Source organism: Labrus bergylta, chromosome 4, assembly GCF_963930695.1.
Source record: "Labrus bergylta chromosome 4, fLabBer1.1, whole genome shotgun sequence".
Taxonomy (NCBI): Eukaryota; Metazoa; Chordata; class Actinopteri; order Labriformes; family Labridae; genus Labrus; species Labrus bergylta.
This window is the reverse complement of record NC_089198.1, coordinates 19,109,113-19,125,171: the sequence shown is the minus strand read 5'-3', so window position 1 is coordinate 19,125,171 and position 16,059 is coordinate 19,109,113. Positions and strand designations below refer to the sequence as shown.

The following is a 16,059-nucleotide window of genomic DNA, read 5'->3' as shown; positions in this document are numbered from 1 at the left end:
ATTAGACTTTTTTTCTAAATCTGTCCTGAATTAGTAAATTGCTCCCAGGTGAATCTTGACTTTCTCTAACAAAGGGAAATGTGTGAAGCATTAGATCAACCAATGATCAACCAGTTTTCTGGTTGCATCTCATGAACCATCAACTGGCAAGTATATATATAGCTGGAGCACAACACAATGTTACAATGTCTGACAATGGAAGGACAAGGAATTGGACGGGGTCAACAACCAGAGAGAAAAAGAAGAGGAAGAGGAGTGAGGCTGTGTGGCGGAGGAGCTGGGAGGCAAAACAGAGGAAGAGGCAGAAGAGGCCGAGGACATATGCGCGTTCCTGATGAGATACGAGCCACACTTGTAGACCACGTTGTCAATCACGGGCTTACAATGGCCGAGGCTGGTCGAAGGGTGAACAACTGGAAATACTGGAAAGTATATGATCGCCAGCCACATACACAGATGACCCTTCTGGCTGCCATAGATGCAGCGTGTGATGACATCACAGCAGAGGCCTGCATTTCTACTTTGTTTTTTTCTTTGTGCTATGCAGTGCTGTCTTTTCCTTTCTGTATCGCAATGACATGGTCTGTCAACAAATTACAGTACAAACAGTAAAAGTGTAAATGTGAATCTTGTCCAGTCTCTTGCAATCAATCTCCCACATACACTAAGGTGTAACTTACAATTTACAATAGCCAATTTAGCCATAGTTTGTATCAGAACACCCCTCCAGAGTACACTGTTATATTGACAACATGACTTAGCAATTTGACTGTCTTATCCGTACTCAATGACACAAGGACTTGTCATTCTGATGGCACTGACATGTTCATTGACACAGATATTCACTTTTGAGAGATGAACTAAGGATTTTGAGCAAGACACTGGCTTTTGCAGGTGATCCATGGTGTTTTGCTATTTGTACGAATTGTTTTGAGAAATGCACTTACAGTTTTGCAAATGTCGAGGATGATTCGAGAAATGTACCAAAGCGACTGAGAAAAACTGTAATAAGCTAAAGCTTCAGCCAACACATTTTCAGTCAAAATGTTCTCCTTGTTTTTCTTGAATGCGCATGCCTTTGTACATTTTTGTATTTTTATTCTAGCATTTCTACGCATTTCCTAATGGAAAACTGTATATGTTGACTGAATAAATTACTACTACTACATATGAATGGATTATGTAATGGGCTAATCAGACACAGGTCCAGCTGCCCAGGGTACCAGAGCATCTACTTAAGGGGACTGTAAACATTTGTTGTTGGAAAGTCAGTAAAGCAACACAAAGTGAGAGCAAGAGAAAAGAGCAAAGATGGGCAAAACTGACACTCAAGCGACTACAAAGTGACATGAAACAGCAATAAAGAAACTTAAAAAGACACACAAAATATGCAGGGAGATACACAACAAACTATATTCAAGGATTAACTACCGAAAAGAGAAACAAAATGCTGAACTACACAACAAGCAAGTCTTTCTCCCATGAGAGGGTCAGCTGACTTTAAAAGTCTGTGCCAAAGGGCCATTTGCCTTACTTTCCTCCTTGTTCAGTGTAAAATTCAAGAAAACATAGCAAGCAAATCACATCTTTGGTTTAAACTGACATAAAACTAGAGCTGTATTTCTCCGTAAGAAAATAAGTGTTTGAAAACAATCTTGAAAGAGTAAACGGTCTATTTTTCCAGCTATATTTTCTATTCAGCCCAAGTTATTAAAAATAAAGTTGAACATTTTTGTTCCATTAGGGTGCTTATTGTGATGTTTAGACAAAACTAGACATGTTTATTATATGCACAGTAGTCCTATCATACATGTTACCCTTAACAAATAGCTTTGTATGTTTATAGATGAGATGAAGTAGACTTTGAACACAGTCTTCTATTGTCTTAACCTGGTGGAAAAAGAGACAAAGGAGCTACATGTTTCAAAATGTCCTGGAATGTAATATGCGTAGCCTGAGAAGTTTATACACCAACACAGTAAAGGGAACATGAGGTCACATTCCTGAAACAACAGCATCTCATCTGCATGTCTAAAAAAAAAACCCGAGGCCTCACAAAAATACAAACAGTCAGACCATACTTTGTCATACTTTCTGTAATCTTACAGGCACCGACTACAGACAGACAGACAGACAGACAGACAGATAGACAGACAGACAGACATACAGACGGATAGACAGACAGATAGACAGACAGACAGATAGACAGACAGACAGACGGATAGACAGACAGACAGACGGATAGACAGACAGACAGACAGACAGACAGACAGACAGACGGTCTGGGCTAAATCTTCTAAAAAAACTTCCACCCCAAAACATTTCAAATGAAAAACCGACGGAGCAATGGTGCCCCCATGTGGTGAAAAGTGAGATTACAAAAACGACCACAGTAGATCTGTGTTCAGTCGAGTCTTACATCAGGTAAATAGTAAATACAGGAATATAAAGAAAAAACATCAGGATGTCTAAGCTAGCCTATATCTATAAACACAAATGAAATAATAGTTATTAACTAGCCTAATAAATAATATAGACAACAAATCAGGCGGGTCAGCTGCCGCCATTCATGAGCACGTCGCTGTGACAGAGGACGGATTTTCTCCTCCATCTCACATCATCACATACACCACCATCATCAGCGCAGGTCACGTGGTGTGTCGGGAGCGGGCGGTGGGTGTGTCTGTGGTTTCATTCATAACTACAGTCTTCATTCGAAGCTAAAATAAAGTATGCAGAGGGGGCAGGCTGCCTGTGGAGCGCCGCTTCTCACGGACTTTTCACCCGGGTAAGTCCAATCTTGTATCCCGATCACATCAGGACCAGTCCGCGGACACCGCACGTGTGAAATGTGTCACTATTTCATTATGTAAGATGTTGGGATACATGGCTTGAGTGTGGGATGTTTGTTTAACGGGCAGTGGAGTCCGGGCTGTGTGACTGATCGTGGTTTGTTCCCCGCAGACTGAGAGCACACGACGCAGAGATGTGGGATAGCTGTGATCGGAGGGTTTTCGGAGGAGAGGGGAAGATGCTGCTGATGTTGATGATGCTGAGGCTGCTCCTGCTGCCGCGCTCCGCTGGCTGCAGCGGGTCTCTGTAGTCCGTCTGCACGGAGCCTCAACACCGCCTGTATACACCGTAAGATCTTGCACATCTGGACACCGTCACCATCCAGCCCCCACCCCTCCCTTACTCAATATACTGGTGCTGCTTGAACATCCTAAAAATCTTTGCAGACCGCTAACTAGAAAGTATCTCTGTGGATATCTGTCTGTCTGCCAGATGTGGCGACTGTCTGTGGTTAGTGCGAGAGATGATGTGAGGATTTAACACGCACACTCGCGCACGCATATAGCCTGCACTCAAGATTTTTGTTGTCTCGGTGTTTGTTTGTGTGATGTGCGCATGTTTGTGTGTGTGGGCATTTTGTTTACTTGTGATAAACGAAACATGCTGAAGCTAAGAAGTTTATAATTAAAAGTAGACAATGATAGAATAATAACAATAAAGATAAGAAGGGGGTGGCAGAGAATGACAAAAAGAAGAATTGTCAGAGAAGAAAAAGATGAAGAGAAGTCTGCACTCATCAACTTTAACTGTGTTAATTGTGCAGAAACTCTTACTCTGGGTAATTGATACAGAATTCAACTAAATAAATAACATAATGTAAATATACAACAAATATGTTTTATTGTTAAGATACTAATAAAGTTACGAACAATAAATGCATGCCACAAATGGAATTTGTAACCATTAAACATCAATGGATATCCCTTTATTTCTTATATAGCCTTAAAGGTAAAAAAAAACATAGGAAGAAAAATTAATCGACATCAAATGAAAATGTAACTTTAAGTTAACTATGTGTTATAATGTTCACACAGTGGAATATTTGGCTTCACGTCGTTATTTTACATTAAAATATTTTTTTTCCCCCCAAAATCCAGCCCAGGGTTTGAGTCCGACCTGTGGCTCCGTTCTCGCATGTCGTTCCCCACTCTCTCTCTCTCTGGTTTTCGACTCTGTCCACTGTCCTATCTCTACAATAAAGACACAAAAAGCCCCAAAATGAAAAGCATCCCCCGTGGATCAACAAAGTTAATTAAGTGTGTGAGTCAGAAAATGGCTAGGCTAAACCAGGAGTATTAGAAGGTAACAAAAAGTGAGAGGATTTGTCTGACTGAAAGAACATACCGGATGATCTTCACCTTCTGCTCAAATATGGGGACGGACAAAATAGACAATTCTGGAAGTCAGTAAATAAAGTAATTGATAAATGAGTAGAAGCTTCCCTGTTATCCAGGCTGTGAGCTTAAAGAAAAGGAAAAGAGAATTACACAAGGACGCCTTTGAGACCTTGAACGATAAAATGGAGAAGACGATTTAATCATTAAATTCCTCCACGAGGTGGCTTTAAACCATTTTGTCATTTAAAAAAAGGTATCTTAATCAGGTCTGTAATGAAAGAGATAGAAAAACTGAATCTAAAGCTCAGAAATCACAGCGTTTTTAAAATTCAGGTTAATCTTCACTTAAATTCTTGTTTATCATGATAATAAAAGTAAAATAAATTAAAAAGCCTATATAAAACATGCGTTTCTAGGAGACACATATCTTCAATTCTTAAATTTGCAAAAGGTTAATGTGTAAAAAAACAACCAGATATACTGTATATTGTTTAGGATGGTGTCAGTGTGTGTGCTAGTGTGTGTGTGTGTGTATCTATTGTTGGGATGTTCTTGCTATTCAGTGCTCCGTCCTATTCATAGTTACCTTGAGCCATTAAATGTACGAGTTGTTACATAAAACATGACTCTCACATGGTGAGTGAGTGTGCGGCAGGGTTTGTGTGTGCGTGTGTGTGCGTGTGTAAGGTATGCAGTCATGGACCGATGTTACACAAGCTGCTCTCTGTGTAAATAATCATGTACTCTCGACTCCTCTGCTTTCTGTTTATTTTATCACACATCTGACAGAGTCTAATTTACAGACAGGCTTGGAGTCTACAGATTGAGAGCTGCATGTCATCGGACTTTTGGTTATTGTGTTGTACGGTTCACCCTGCAGGAGATGATGGTGAACCTTAAGACACGTCATAGTTGAACACACAGGACTGAATCAAGATAACAACTCGCTTTGTCACTTTGGGGCATAACACAAAGTTTAAAGTGTCATTTGGAATAATTTGTGTTCCTGGGAGAGCTTTGAGAATTGATGTCATTATATTTAGGTTTAGTTTGGAATGATGATGTTAAAATAGTAAAAAAGGCATTGTTACAAACTGAGTTTAAACACAAGTATGGAACATTTTATGAAGGACACTGCCAAATGACATGTTTGAGACTAAATGCCATGACATTTTACACTTAGCTGTTCTGATTTTGGCCGGTCATTCTTTCTTTTTCTCATGGGTCACCCAGAGTTATGGATAAAAATATGTTATATCCTGATTGGCCACAGTCAGGTCTGTATCCTGAATGAGGCCACTAGTTGAAACACTCCGAGAGAAACCCCAACGCCAAGTATTCTTTTAGGCATGAAATATTTTCTAAATCATCTTTTAAGGAGAGACTCTTAATCCCCATTTCTTTTTTCTTCGGTATGAATTTAGAAGATAATGACTTTAAACAATATAAACAAATACAGCCTAATTTATTCATAAACTTCAAACTTAAATTCCTCTTCAGGTGATACTCAAACTCTTACTGACGATTTGACTTCAGTGTCTTGAATCAGCAAAAGGCAGGCGGCTACTTAATGTGTAGGATGTGCTTTAGTGCCTGTGATTCATACCCCAAAGTCCTCACATAATGGCAACAAGAGGGTTACAATCCAATAAACAAGTGCTTCTAGATCCTTCTGTACTGTGAACACATGCACCCCCGACACTCTTTGAAGAAGCTGAGTAAAAATGGTGGAACTAAGTCATAAAACAACTACAGTTCAGTATTCATTGACATAAAGGAAAATGTCACCAGGTGTGCTTTAACTTGTGTTTAAGCAACAGTGGAGATTTACAACACAGCTTGGTCTTCAAAACAACATTTGATTTGATATTTCCTGTGATTCCTTGAAAATAAGAAAAAAGAAATGGAACATCACCTTTTAATATAAAAAGCCACAGCTCCATCGAACTTCACTTCTTCCGTCCTCTGCAGTGTTCACTCACGCTGACCTGGACCATGAGCGATGAGTCGCCTGTTCTGACAAGTCTGACCGACAACTCCACCGTGAGTATGGCTGTGTACACACACACACACACACACACGCACATACACACAGCTTTCACATTACCTAACACATCAAACTGAACCTGAATCGACCAATCAGCAGCCTGAAAAAACAACACCACTCACAGGTATTATATCCCAGGTGTGTAGGACAACCTGATCCGTATCCAAAGAGGATTGGACGGAGAAACAAGACCGTTTGTGCTGCTATCTTTGTGTGTAATGCAGTCTCTGGAGAAATTGATTATCGGACAGTTAAAGCTGCCTGTGTAAAGGGGGTCTGACAGTCGTTTGCCTCCACAGTGTGAGTTAGCAATATGGCTCTCAATTGATTGATTTGTGTTGTTCTTGTAAGACTGAGCATTTTAAAACAGAAGATTTCCACAAGCTGAAGGAACTCACAAACTGTGTGCGAGTGCTGCTTGTTCTTCTTCGGTTGTTCCTCTTCAAAATAAGCTCTTTTACCTGCTCATATGTAAAGTGTCTTGAGATAACATTTGTCATGAATTGGTGCTATACAAATCCAGATTGATTGATTAACTGCTGCTGAACACACATGTGGATGTATCAATATGTGCATCATTGTTCTGTTATTTTCATAGCTTCAAACACATTATACAGTCTTTCCCCATAAACTTCATATGAATGAGGCCATGACAGCATCTAATTATTGTGAAAATATTCTCCACGTGTGCCTGTTTGTGTGTGTTGAGACCTAGTTTTACATGTTCTGGCCTGAAGCAGGTTTGAGGTTGAATGAAAAAGGGGGAAAATACTTTTACAGTCATTCTGACATACACAGTCGTCAGCCTTTTCTTGCTGTACCTCTCCTTTGCTGTTAGATTGAGTTTAGGATTGAAGTTGACATGGATTGATTGTTGCTTTTTCTTAAGAAACTAGCTCGGCCATTTACACTGACTGCAGAGTCAACATAAAAACAGCTGTTCTGGCTCTCTGTGAGACACATCCTCCGCTTTATAAAATACACCGTTATTGGATGGATGGCAAGAAATTCATCTGCAGCTATTTTGACTATATTGATCTTTTTTTAAATTGTTTTTAGATTTTTGGGAGCTGAAGACAAGACAAGAGTGTTTTGGACAAAGTGATCAATTGGGAAGATTCATGAGTAGATCAATTCATAATGATTTCTCATGGGATGAAACCTGAATGTCTGTACCTGCAGTCAGCAGCAGATTTGACCTTGTTGCTCCCCCTGTTAAGTTGACGTTCATCTTAAGGTCAGTCTGCGCTCTATAAGAAGCTTCCCCACCTCTTTGCTTTCTCTGACGTCGTTCAACCTTTTAACATTTTATAATGCTCATGATGCAATGGAAGAGTTTTCCATCTATGCATTAAAAAAAGCCCAATTATTTTCCGCTCTCTTTTGATACGGACATCGGAAGAAGAGCCAGGATAGTCTTGTGTGGGGATTGCTCATTTGCGTCTGCGTCCGCCTCCTCCAAATTTTCCATTTTTAGCCTACAGAGGCCTCATTTCAATCTCATTGAGAAGAGCTTGGAAATTGAATTAAGGGTCTCGCTGACGTTTCGATTAGCATCCCCAAGCTCTCTCAGCCAAGACTGAGAGTATTAATCAGAGAGAGTAGCAGTCTCTGTGTATGTGCGTGTAAGCAGGCAGGGTCTATATGAGTGTGTGTGGATAAGAATCACTGTGAGGAGTGGTGATTTAAGAAAGTCTTTCAGTGCTAATTCCACCACTTATTAAATATAACGGCGCTTATCTGGCAGCGTAATGTGACAATGACATTCCTCATTGCTGCAGAGCTCAAAGGGGAAATAATCCATTACTGAAGCAGCAGGTCTGATGTAGCGGTTGAGCTCACAACAACAACAACACATCACAACACATCACAACACATGTGTGATTCAGACTTACTCTGTTTGTAGCGGAATGAGTTAGGATTCCAAACCATACCATTTAAACACCATGATATGGACATTTAATGGATGCAGCTCAAACAGAGTAAAGTTAGAGCCTGGGTTGAGTTATTATTGGGTTTAAGTACTTATTTTAGCAGGGACATAGTGAATATTTTCTGTACATTTTTCAATTTCTAATGCTAGCAGTATTAACAGGGAAGAGTTTGTTCTTGTTTTATCAGTTGACTGGGGATTTGGGTGAAGGGACTTTCTTAATTGGACAAATGGTTTCTTAAAGAAGTTTTTTTTTGCTACGTATTTCTTTAGTGAGTACAGAGAGCAGTGAGAGTAAAGGACAGATATCAGGGCATTTAAGTCTGGTAAAAGGCCAAATTATGTTCTGTCAGTTGGTAAATACTGCAGAAAGAAAAATCTCTCATCTGAATTTGTTGTTCAGTTCATGTAAAATATGAACAACTGAACTCTGGAAATCCAGCACTTATTAAAGCACTAAATCAAATCAAAAGTCCAGTTCAACAATCTGAACTACTGCTAATAAGTGATTAAATGACTGCATAATGTCGAAGGGTCATAGTTCAAACGTATTAGGGTGATAATAGATATTTTGTGTTTAAAGACTTACACAGTAATCAAACACAACATCCATAATGTATGTTGCTGGGTATTTATTTTGTGCTGTGTGTTGTAGCTGTCTCATAATAATTGAAAAATGAATAAGACCTCTGTAAAATAAAACGTAAACTGCAGTTAGTAAAGCTTTTAAATATATTCGTAAACAAATTACAATAGCAAAAATTGGAATAAATAAATACATAAATGTTAGAGGCTTTGTTTTTGATCAACACACAGCCCGTCGATCCTTAGGAAACATGATCAAGTGGACTGGATGAAATAGAGTACTACTGGGGTCCTAACCTCTTGTCTTGGTGCTCTCTGTCAGGACGTGCCTGTGTCTGCAGGTCAGGTGGAGAACTATGTGCTACTGTTGGTGATGCTGAGTGTTTTTGCCGGGGGGATGCTGGTGCTGCTCTCCCTGCTGCTACTCTTCTGTCATCGCTGCTGCATGGGGGGGCGACGCTACTCCAGGTGGGTGACTCGTTGTGTGGGACCTGGCAGGTTCTCATTCTTTTGCAAGCAGCAGGGGATTAAAGCTGTATGGAATACGAAAAGTGAAAGCTGTGAGGAGGGGTTGTTGTTTTGGTGAAAAAGCAGAACTAGTAAGACTTCTTTTCTCTCTTTCAGAGCCAGCGATGACCTTGAGAAGACAAACACCACCTATGCTGAGGACTCTCAGCCCACCCAAGGTCAGAGCTGGGTATTTGTTAAGTTCTTACATAAAATCTTCTTCTCAACTTTTGTAACAAACGTTTTCTGTGTTTGTCCTTGTCACTCAGAGATTACCATTCATCTGGATGAATCAGACGCTCTCTCAGCTTCAAGCTGTCACGATGGAGAGTCAGAACGATTCGTCTCCACCGGGTCTACTGGCCGCAGAGTTTCCTTCAATGAATCTGCACTTTACGTACAGGAGAAGACGACTCAGGATAAAGGACGCAGGTAACACTCAGCTGAGCTAAAGAGATTTTGTTTTAACATTTTAGCTTGAATAGGCTCTTGACGAGCTAGATAAGATGATTTGTTGGCTTTCTCAGGTACACTCTGACTGAGGGTGACTTCCATCACTTGAAAAACGCCCGGCTGACCCACCTCCACCTTCCTCCAGCTCCATGTGATTTAAAGATCCTCACTATCATGGAGTGTGACTCAACAGAGAGCAGCACTGTCAACATCAGTGAGGTGTCTGCTCCCAAACTGCCCCTCACCATCTATCAGGTAACGTTAAACACACCGATTTATCTCGCATGGCAGGTTAGATACTCTAAGCTGATGATGTCCTGTGTGAAGAACTTTGAATTGCCATGTTGCTGAAATGTGCTATATAAATAAACTGAATCTGCTGATTTCTCTCTTCAGCCCACTGACAGGAGAGTCTCAGACTGGAAGGGACAGGGCCTCAGCGGAGGTTTGCCAGGAGACCCGCACCACTCAACCATCCTGGACCAGGGCCCCCGACAGGCCTCATCAGGCCTAAAACCACAACACACACGCTCCCAGACTGTAAGTTAACAATTTTCCACTTTGTATTGAGAGTCAGAATGATTACATAAAGTCAGTCTATCTGTTTTGGTACATTAGAGTGTGTTTGGACGATCAACTTTGAAACATCTCAAACTCAACTGGAAGGAAAATGTATACGGACATTCATGACATCTGGACCATGAAAACTGATGACTTTTGTAAAAGGTCTTTGACTCTGGTTCCCTCATGAGATTGATTAATCATTTTGAAAAATGACAATTGGATTAATTGCTATATAATGTATTAGTTACACAACAGTAAATATAACCTTTTAGAAAGCTCTTGACCATGAGGCCATGGGTGTATTAATGCAGCAGTACTTTATACAGTGGGCAAGTAATGTTTGCTTTCAAAATGACTTTGGTTTCCTTAAATCCACAATTATGATAACCACTTACAGCTAGAGAGCCAATGCTAGCAAGCTAACTCAAAAGCTAGTAAATGTTTAAACTTAAATGCTTAACACCACTATGCTTGGTAATTATTATTTTTGAGCTCACGTTTTATTTTGTTGCCTTCGTGAAGAATGTTTTAACTCAGATTTGAAAAGTACACCATAAATAAAGTTTATTAGAATTGTGTCTGTGAGAGCGAAAGCGTGCAAACGTTAGCATTTAGCCTAGCCTCTCATAGACACAAATAAGGCTTTAGAGCGAGCCATGTTTTACAACCCCAAGTTACATTTCCCATCATGAAAGGAGATGCTCTGTATTTTTTTAACCTTCGCATTTCCCAGGCAAAATCAATAATTTCTTCCTTGGGTCTTGCTGCTTATGAAACAGTAAGACTCTCAGCCTGAGGGATACGTTTTATACAAGAGCTGATATTTTATCATTTCTATCATACATTTCCTCAAAACTGCAAACGATACATACATAATCTGTTCAGCAGGGAAATTACAAGTTGTTAAGAATTCTCACTGTTGGTCCAAAACTTTATTTACACAGATGGACTCTTCAGTGCAGCTTTATCCATAAACTGAGCTGTGAAAAGCTACCGGCTGAAAAACCACTGATGCACTGTGACATCAGTCATCACTGCAACTGGGTGATAAAATGACAAACTGCTGTCCCCTGAGGGCTTTGCCTCTGCCTGTCACGATTCATCTCAGCCTGTGTGATTTAACCCCTCCTTTCTTTTCCTCTCGCAGATGGAGGCTGTTGGGGACAGGGAGCAGGCCGAGGGAGAAAAGAAGGTGAGAGGAGAGTTGACTCAAACTTTGGGCCAGAGTTCAGTTCTACATTTCTTCACTAAACTGCGGCGTCATGCCAGTCTGGAGGGGGCTGGACCATACTTCAGGAGGTGGAAGTTTGACAGCAGTCACCGGGCTGCCAGCTTGGATGCTAAAGGTTTGGATAAATGTCATAGATGGATGAGTAAGATTGAATTTGTGGCTAAAGTCTAACTTTGCAAAAGCGTGGTTATGTACATTCCATCCAGGGTTTCATAGGCTTAATTTGGTAATCTCACAAAGAAGAACTCTGATTCTGTTAATCTCATTAATTTGTCTTCCAGCATAAAGTCACTGAAATGTGACAGAGGGGATTACTATCTCACTGCTCAAGTCTATTTGAGATCAGTACTGACACACACATGAGCACATATCACAGATTAGAGCATATGGTTGGTGTAACATAGGGAGCACAGTCTCCGACTGGTTGGCAGACCCCACCCAAGGCATCATGGGATGGCTCAGTGGACAGCTAGAGTTTGGAAAACTGTTAAATAACACAAGAATACACAGTGTTGTATTTATTACTACAGATACACTGTAGCATTTCTGCAACAAACGGTATGCTATGTTGCACCAGAGCTCGCTTGAACAGCACAGTTATTTGCTTTACATAAAAAAGGCATTCTTAAGCATGCAGCATTAGAAAGATATAAAAGAAAAATTGGGTACAATAAAGGATTATCGGTCAAATTTCACAACGGTTGTGATGTTTGGACAAATTGGAAGCTTATGCAACATAGCCAGGAATTGGCTGACTGGGGGTAAATGGTTGCAAATGCATTCCTTGAGGGACTGATTAATAATGGGGAGTAAAATGTTGTCAACTAGGATCTTAATATACTTTCTAACAGGATCTCCCAAGAGAAGGCCATTTCAGAGACAGAGAGCAGCAAGTGAAACCACTGATCACACTGAAGATGACTCTTCTCCTCTTCGAGACAAGGCTGTTGAATCTTTCCCACAAACTCCCAATCAGACAAGCGGCCTCCAGGCACTCTCTGCAGAGTCTCTGTCTCACCAAGCCACTGCTCCCACATCCTTCCTCAGCAGGTACAGAGCTTTTCCATTATCCAATGACTTGCACCATGAAATTCTATGAACTGTTGATGAACTGACCCTCTAACTCCCTCTGTGTAGGCTACAACTTGAGGCCATGGCGGACGTAGGAGGCAACAGCAGCGTCAGAAGAGAGGATCTCTGTTTGCCTACAAATGACTGTCAAGCTCAGAGGCAAGAGAAAGCCACAGCAAATGGAACAGGAGTAGAAAAAGAAACAACGTTTGGTGCAGGTACAGAAACGGCGGGACTTGAGGGAGAATCTGCTGAAGAAGACGACTTGTTTGGGGAAGAACAAGACGCTGCCATAAAGGAAAGGTTTGAAGACCTGTTGAGTAAAGCTGAAGACACAAAAACAGACAGTGTGACATCAGACTTGAGGAAAAAAGGTGAGGCAGAGTTAGATGATGGGGATGAGGCGGTATTGGGAGCTGAAGCCAGACGACGAGCCGACTCAGGCTCATCCTTTACTTTCATAGTTCGTCAGGAGAGCTCGGAAAATCCTCCCTCCCTGTACAGAGACATTTGGAGCTTGCGTGCCTCTCTTGAGCAATACGCCTCCTCAGACCAGAGCAGCACGGATCGGGAGTCTATCCGCAGTGATGCTGACAGCGTTTCATCCCTTAGTGGCGCAGGGGCTCGCTCTGGACTGGACAGCTGCTTGTCCCAAGACCTGGATGATGAGCCTGAAGGAGAAGGAGAAGGGGAGGGAGAGAGGGCGGAGGGAAGGATCAGAGGGGCGTCAGGTGGAGACAGTGACATGGGAAGTGGGGCAGGAGGGGAAGGGGAGGCAGGCAACCGTAAGCTACTCCAGATGGACAGTGGCTATGCCTCTATTGAAGCACCATCCAGAGCTCCTGAAGAAATGCGACTTTTCGGGACTCCTGGAGCTCCTCGAGGAAAGACGGCGTCTGAAAGAAGGATGTTCTTTACAAGCTCAGGGAGAAAAGGTTCAGTGTGTGAGAGCATTGAGGCCCGTCTTTTTCAGGAGGAGCTGGAGGATGAGATGGCTGACAGAACAGAGAAGGAGAAGAAACTTAAGAACAGATCTGAAACTGGCAGCCAATCTCTGACACTTCAAGAACCATATCGACAACGTCTGAAGTCCCTCCATCCTGAGAAACCTTCAGAATCTCAATCACAGCTTATATCTCCACTGATGAAGCCCCGTAGTCCGCATAAACCTCGTCTCTGCCGCCGTGACTACAGCATCGACGAGAAGACGGACGCTTTGTTCAACGAGTTCCTCCGTCACGATCCGAGGTTCGACCAGCAGGAATCTCCATTGCGCACCAGGCACCGATCCAGGGTTCACCTCCGGAAACAGTGGCAGAGACACAAGCAATACAGCGACCCAGGGACAAGTGCTGGGGGAAGGTACTCCCCATCTTTGGAGAGGCAGAGGTTTACCCCTCTGCGGAGAGGTGACAGTGCAGGATACCCTCTGGACACCAGGTATCACAGCACTCTTTCACGCATTGCAAGTGCAGCTGATGAAGAAGCCAGTGAGGTAGCGGCTTGTGAAGAAGCAGCCAAAGAGAACAAGGAAGACAAAGTTCCATCATGTGGAGGGGCATTGGGGGGTGGTATAGAAAGTACAGCCAGCTCAACCTCTGAAGGCACTGAAGAAACAAAGAGTTGTGCAGAGACGACCTGTGCCGCAGATGGCTGCCAAGTCTCCATGAAAACGGAGACAGAAAGCACAACAAGCCAGTCTTTGACCACTTTGACTACACAGAGGAGGTTCATGGATCCCAAAGTCGACAACAGGAACAACAACAGTAGTCAAGCGATCCTCTCAGAGGTTTCCCTGCAGACAGAAAGATGCCTGACAGACAAGCTGGCGGTGGCAGTAGAGGAGAGGCTCTATGGGGACCTGCGCACTGCTGAGAAGCTCAGTCAGGGAGGAACAGAGAGGGTGCTCGCTGGTGTGCGAGCATCACCTGGCTTCAATCCCACATAACCTGCTTACAAGCTTCAACTTTATTTCAAATCCATATCTCTAGAGACAGCAGACCTGAAGTTGTCTAAAGCACTTAAAACATCATGTAAGATACTTGGTCATTCTCTGTTCCCCTTACATTTGGACAAATCTTGTGATAATCATGCTGTCATAACTGAAAAATCTAAACACCAATATACTCTAAAGGACAGATCTACCTTCTTGATGGCCAGTTTCTTCTAGCGATTCCATTCAGACCTTAATTTCCACTGTGACGCCATGTGATACCCCCCCTCCCCTCCCTTTTTTTTTTTTTTAACACTCCTAAAAACTCAAATGCGGTTATACCATAGATATACAAATACAGGCCCATATTCAGAAGAAAAATCAATATTTTCAGACTGAATTGTGAATTTCCCGCATGCTACTCTGTGTCTTAAACAATGTTTATGTGAATAGTTTACAAATTTAACTTTAAAACATGAAGCACTTTGATGGAAGAAAGATAATGATGCATTTTCTGTCACCCATGTCTCTCTTTTTTTAAACCATATCGTCCTCAAGTGTCCTTGTCTCAATCACCATAAGGGTAAATGTCTCAATAAAAAAAATGTGGATTCTTTTTTTGGCAATAGGAAGAACAGATGTTTCTTAGAACAGATCGCACTGCTTCAGTGCTTACTGCCCTCTCTCATTGACAATACATGCAGATGTGGAGAAAACAAAACACTTTCTGCATAAAAGCGATTTCACATTTCTTTTTTTAATGTATCCTAATTAATCATCATATCCTGAAGGTTCTGTGGGCCTGAGCTGAGTGTTTTGTATCTCTGTTGGGACTCTGCTGAGAGGGAGACTGATGGATGATACTTTAAAAGACTGGCACCAGAGCCTCTCAGGCTTTTACACAGATGGTCCAGGGACAGAGTTGAGGCTGTGAAGGCGGAGGTTGAAACTGATAGCAGCAGCACTGTCTGCTCTTGAATCCAAACAGAATATTCTCACACTGTACTAATTAAGTCTGGTTATGTTGTAACTATTCTTAACTGAAAACACAAGAAATCAATATTAACAATGAAAGCTTGTAGAAAAAGGCCACTTTGCTACTCTGCTCGACATGTTCTGTCATATGCACAAATGCTGGGACCTCCGTTTATTTTTTAAGTAAATCCCACATCACTTGCTCTGCTGCTGTATAAAAAATACAACAGAGAACAAAAAGTGTGTTAAACCACAGCTGGAAATAAAAATGAATTTCTTTATGCTGTTCAACAACCAACAGTGTAAAGCATTTTTAAAGCACGTTTGTCACAAATTTCTTAACATTTTTGTCTGAGCTTCAGTCTGAGAACAACAGTAAGGCTGGGGGAAGTGAAAGACCATTGTCAAATACGATTGGAAAGACGCACCAACACTTTGTTAGTTTTATTTTAGGAGATTTGTTTTTAAAAAAGCGAGGGAAATACTGGCTTTCTATAAGTTTACTCATTTAATATTCTGCAGGTATCATTTTTTTTTTTTTTTTTTAAACGTGTTGAAATCTGGCAAAAT

General features: G+C 41.5%; 1 protein-coding gene and 1 long non-coding RNA gene across 3 annotated transcripts; one reads left to right on the top strand and one right to left on the bottom strand.

Annotated features, from left to right (window-relative positions):
* The first annotated feature begins 2,646 nt into the window (after positions 1 to 2,646).
* On the top strand, positions 2,647 to 14,827 carry LOC109984034 (voltage-dependent calcium channel beta subunit-associated regulatory protein). Of its 2 annotated transcripts, none has more exons than XM_020634019.2 (11): positions 2,647 to 2,788; positions 2,965 to 3,141; positions 6,162 to 6,233; positions 9,078 to 9,223; positions 9,380 to 9,441; positions 9,532 to 9,694; positions 9,790 to 9,970; positions 10,112 to 10,255; positions 11,427 to 11,625; positions 12,362 to 12,560; positions 12,648 to 14,827. In XM_020634019.2, exons 3-11 carry the CDS (start codon positions 6,186 to 6,188, stop codon positions 14,527 to 14,529), a joined length of 3,024 nt encoding a protein of 1,007 aa, XP_020489675.2. In that variant the 5' UTR covers positions 2,647 to 2,788; positions 2,965 to 3,141; positions 6,162 to 6,185; the 3' UTR covers positions 14,530 to 14,827. The 2 variants fall into 2 exon arrangements, with proteins under 2 accessions (XP_020489675.2, XP_020489676.2); XM_020634020.2 differs by having other exon boundaries at positions 2,655 to 2,869.
* Positions 3,747 to 9,039, bottom strand: LOC136179058 (uncharacterized). Its single transcript, XR_010666329.1, has 2 exons — positions 6,106 to 9,039; positions 3,747 to 4,043 (listed from the first exon to the last, which is right to left on the bottom strand). It is a non-coding gene; the product is annotated as an uncharacterized lncRNA (long non-coding RNA).
* Positions 14,828 to 16,059: the final 1,232 nt, after the last annotated feature.

What these genes read in the sequence shown, in the direction of transcription:
- LOC109984034 (XM_020634019.2), top strand. Translation starts at nt 6,186, where the DNA reads ATGAGCGATGAGTCGCCTGTTCTGACAAGTCTGACCGACAACTCCACC. An exon ending in GGGGGGCGACGCTACTCCAG is followed by an intron (nt 9,224 to 9,379) that starts GTGGGTGACTCG and finishes TCTCTCTTTCAG; the next exon opens with AGCCAGCGATGACCTTGAGA. An exon ending in GGACTCTCAGCCCACCCAAG is followed by an intron (nt 9,442 to 9,531) that starts GTCAGAGCTGGG and finishes CTTGTCACTCAG; the next exon opens with AGATTACCATTCATCTGGAT.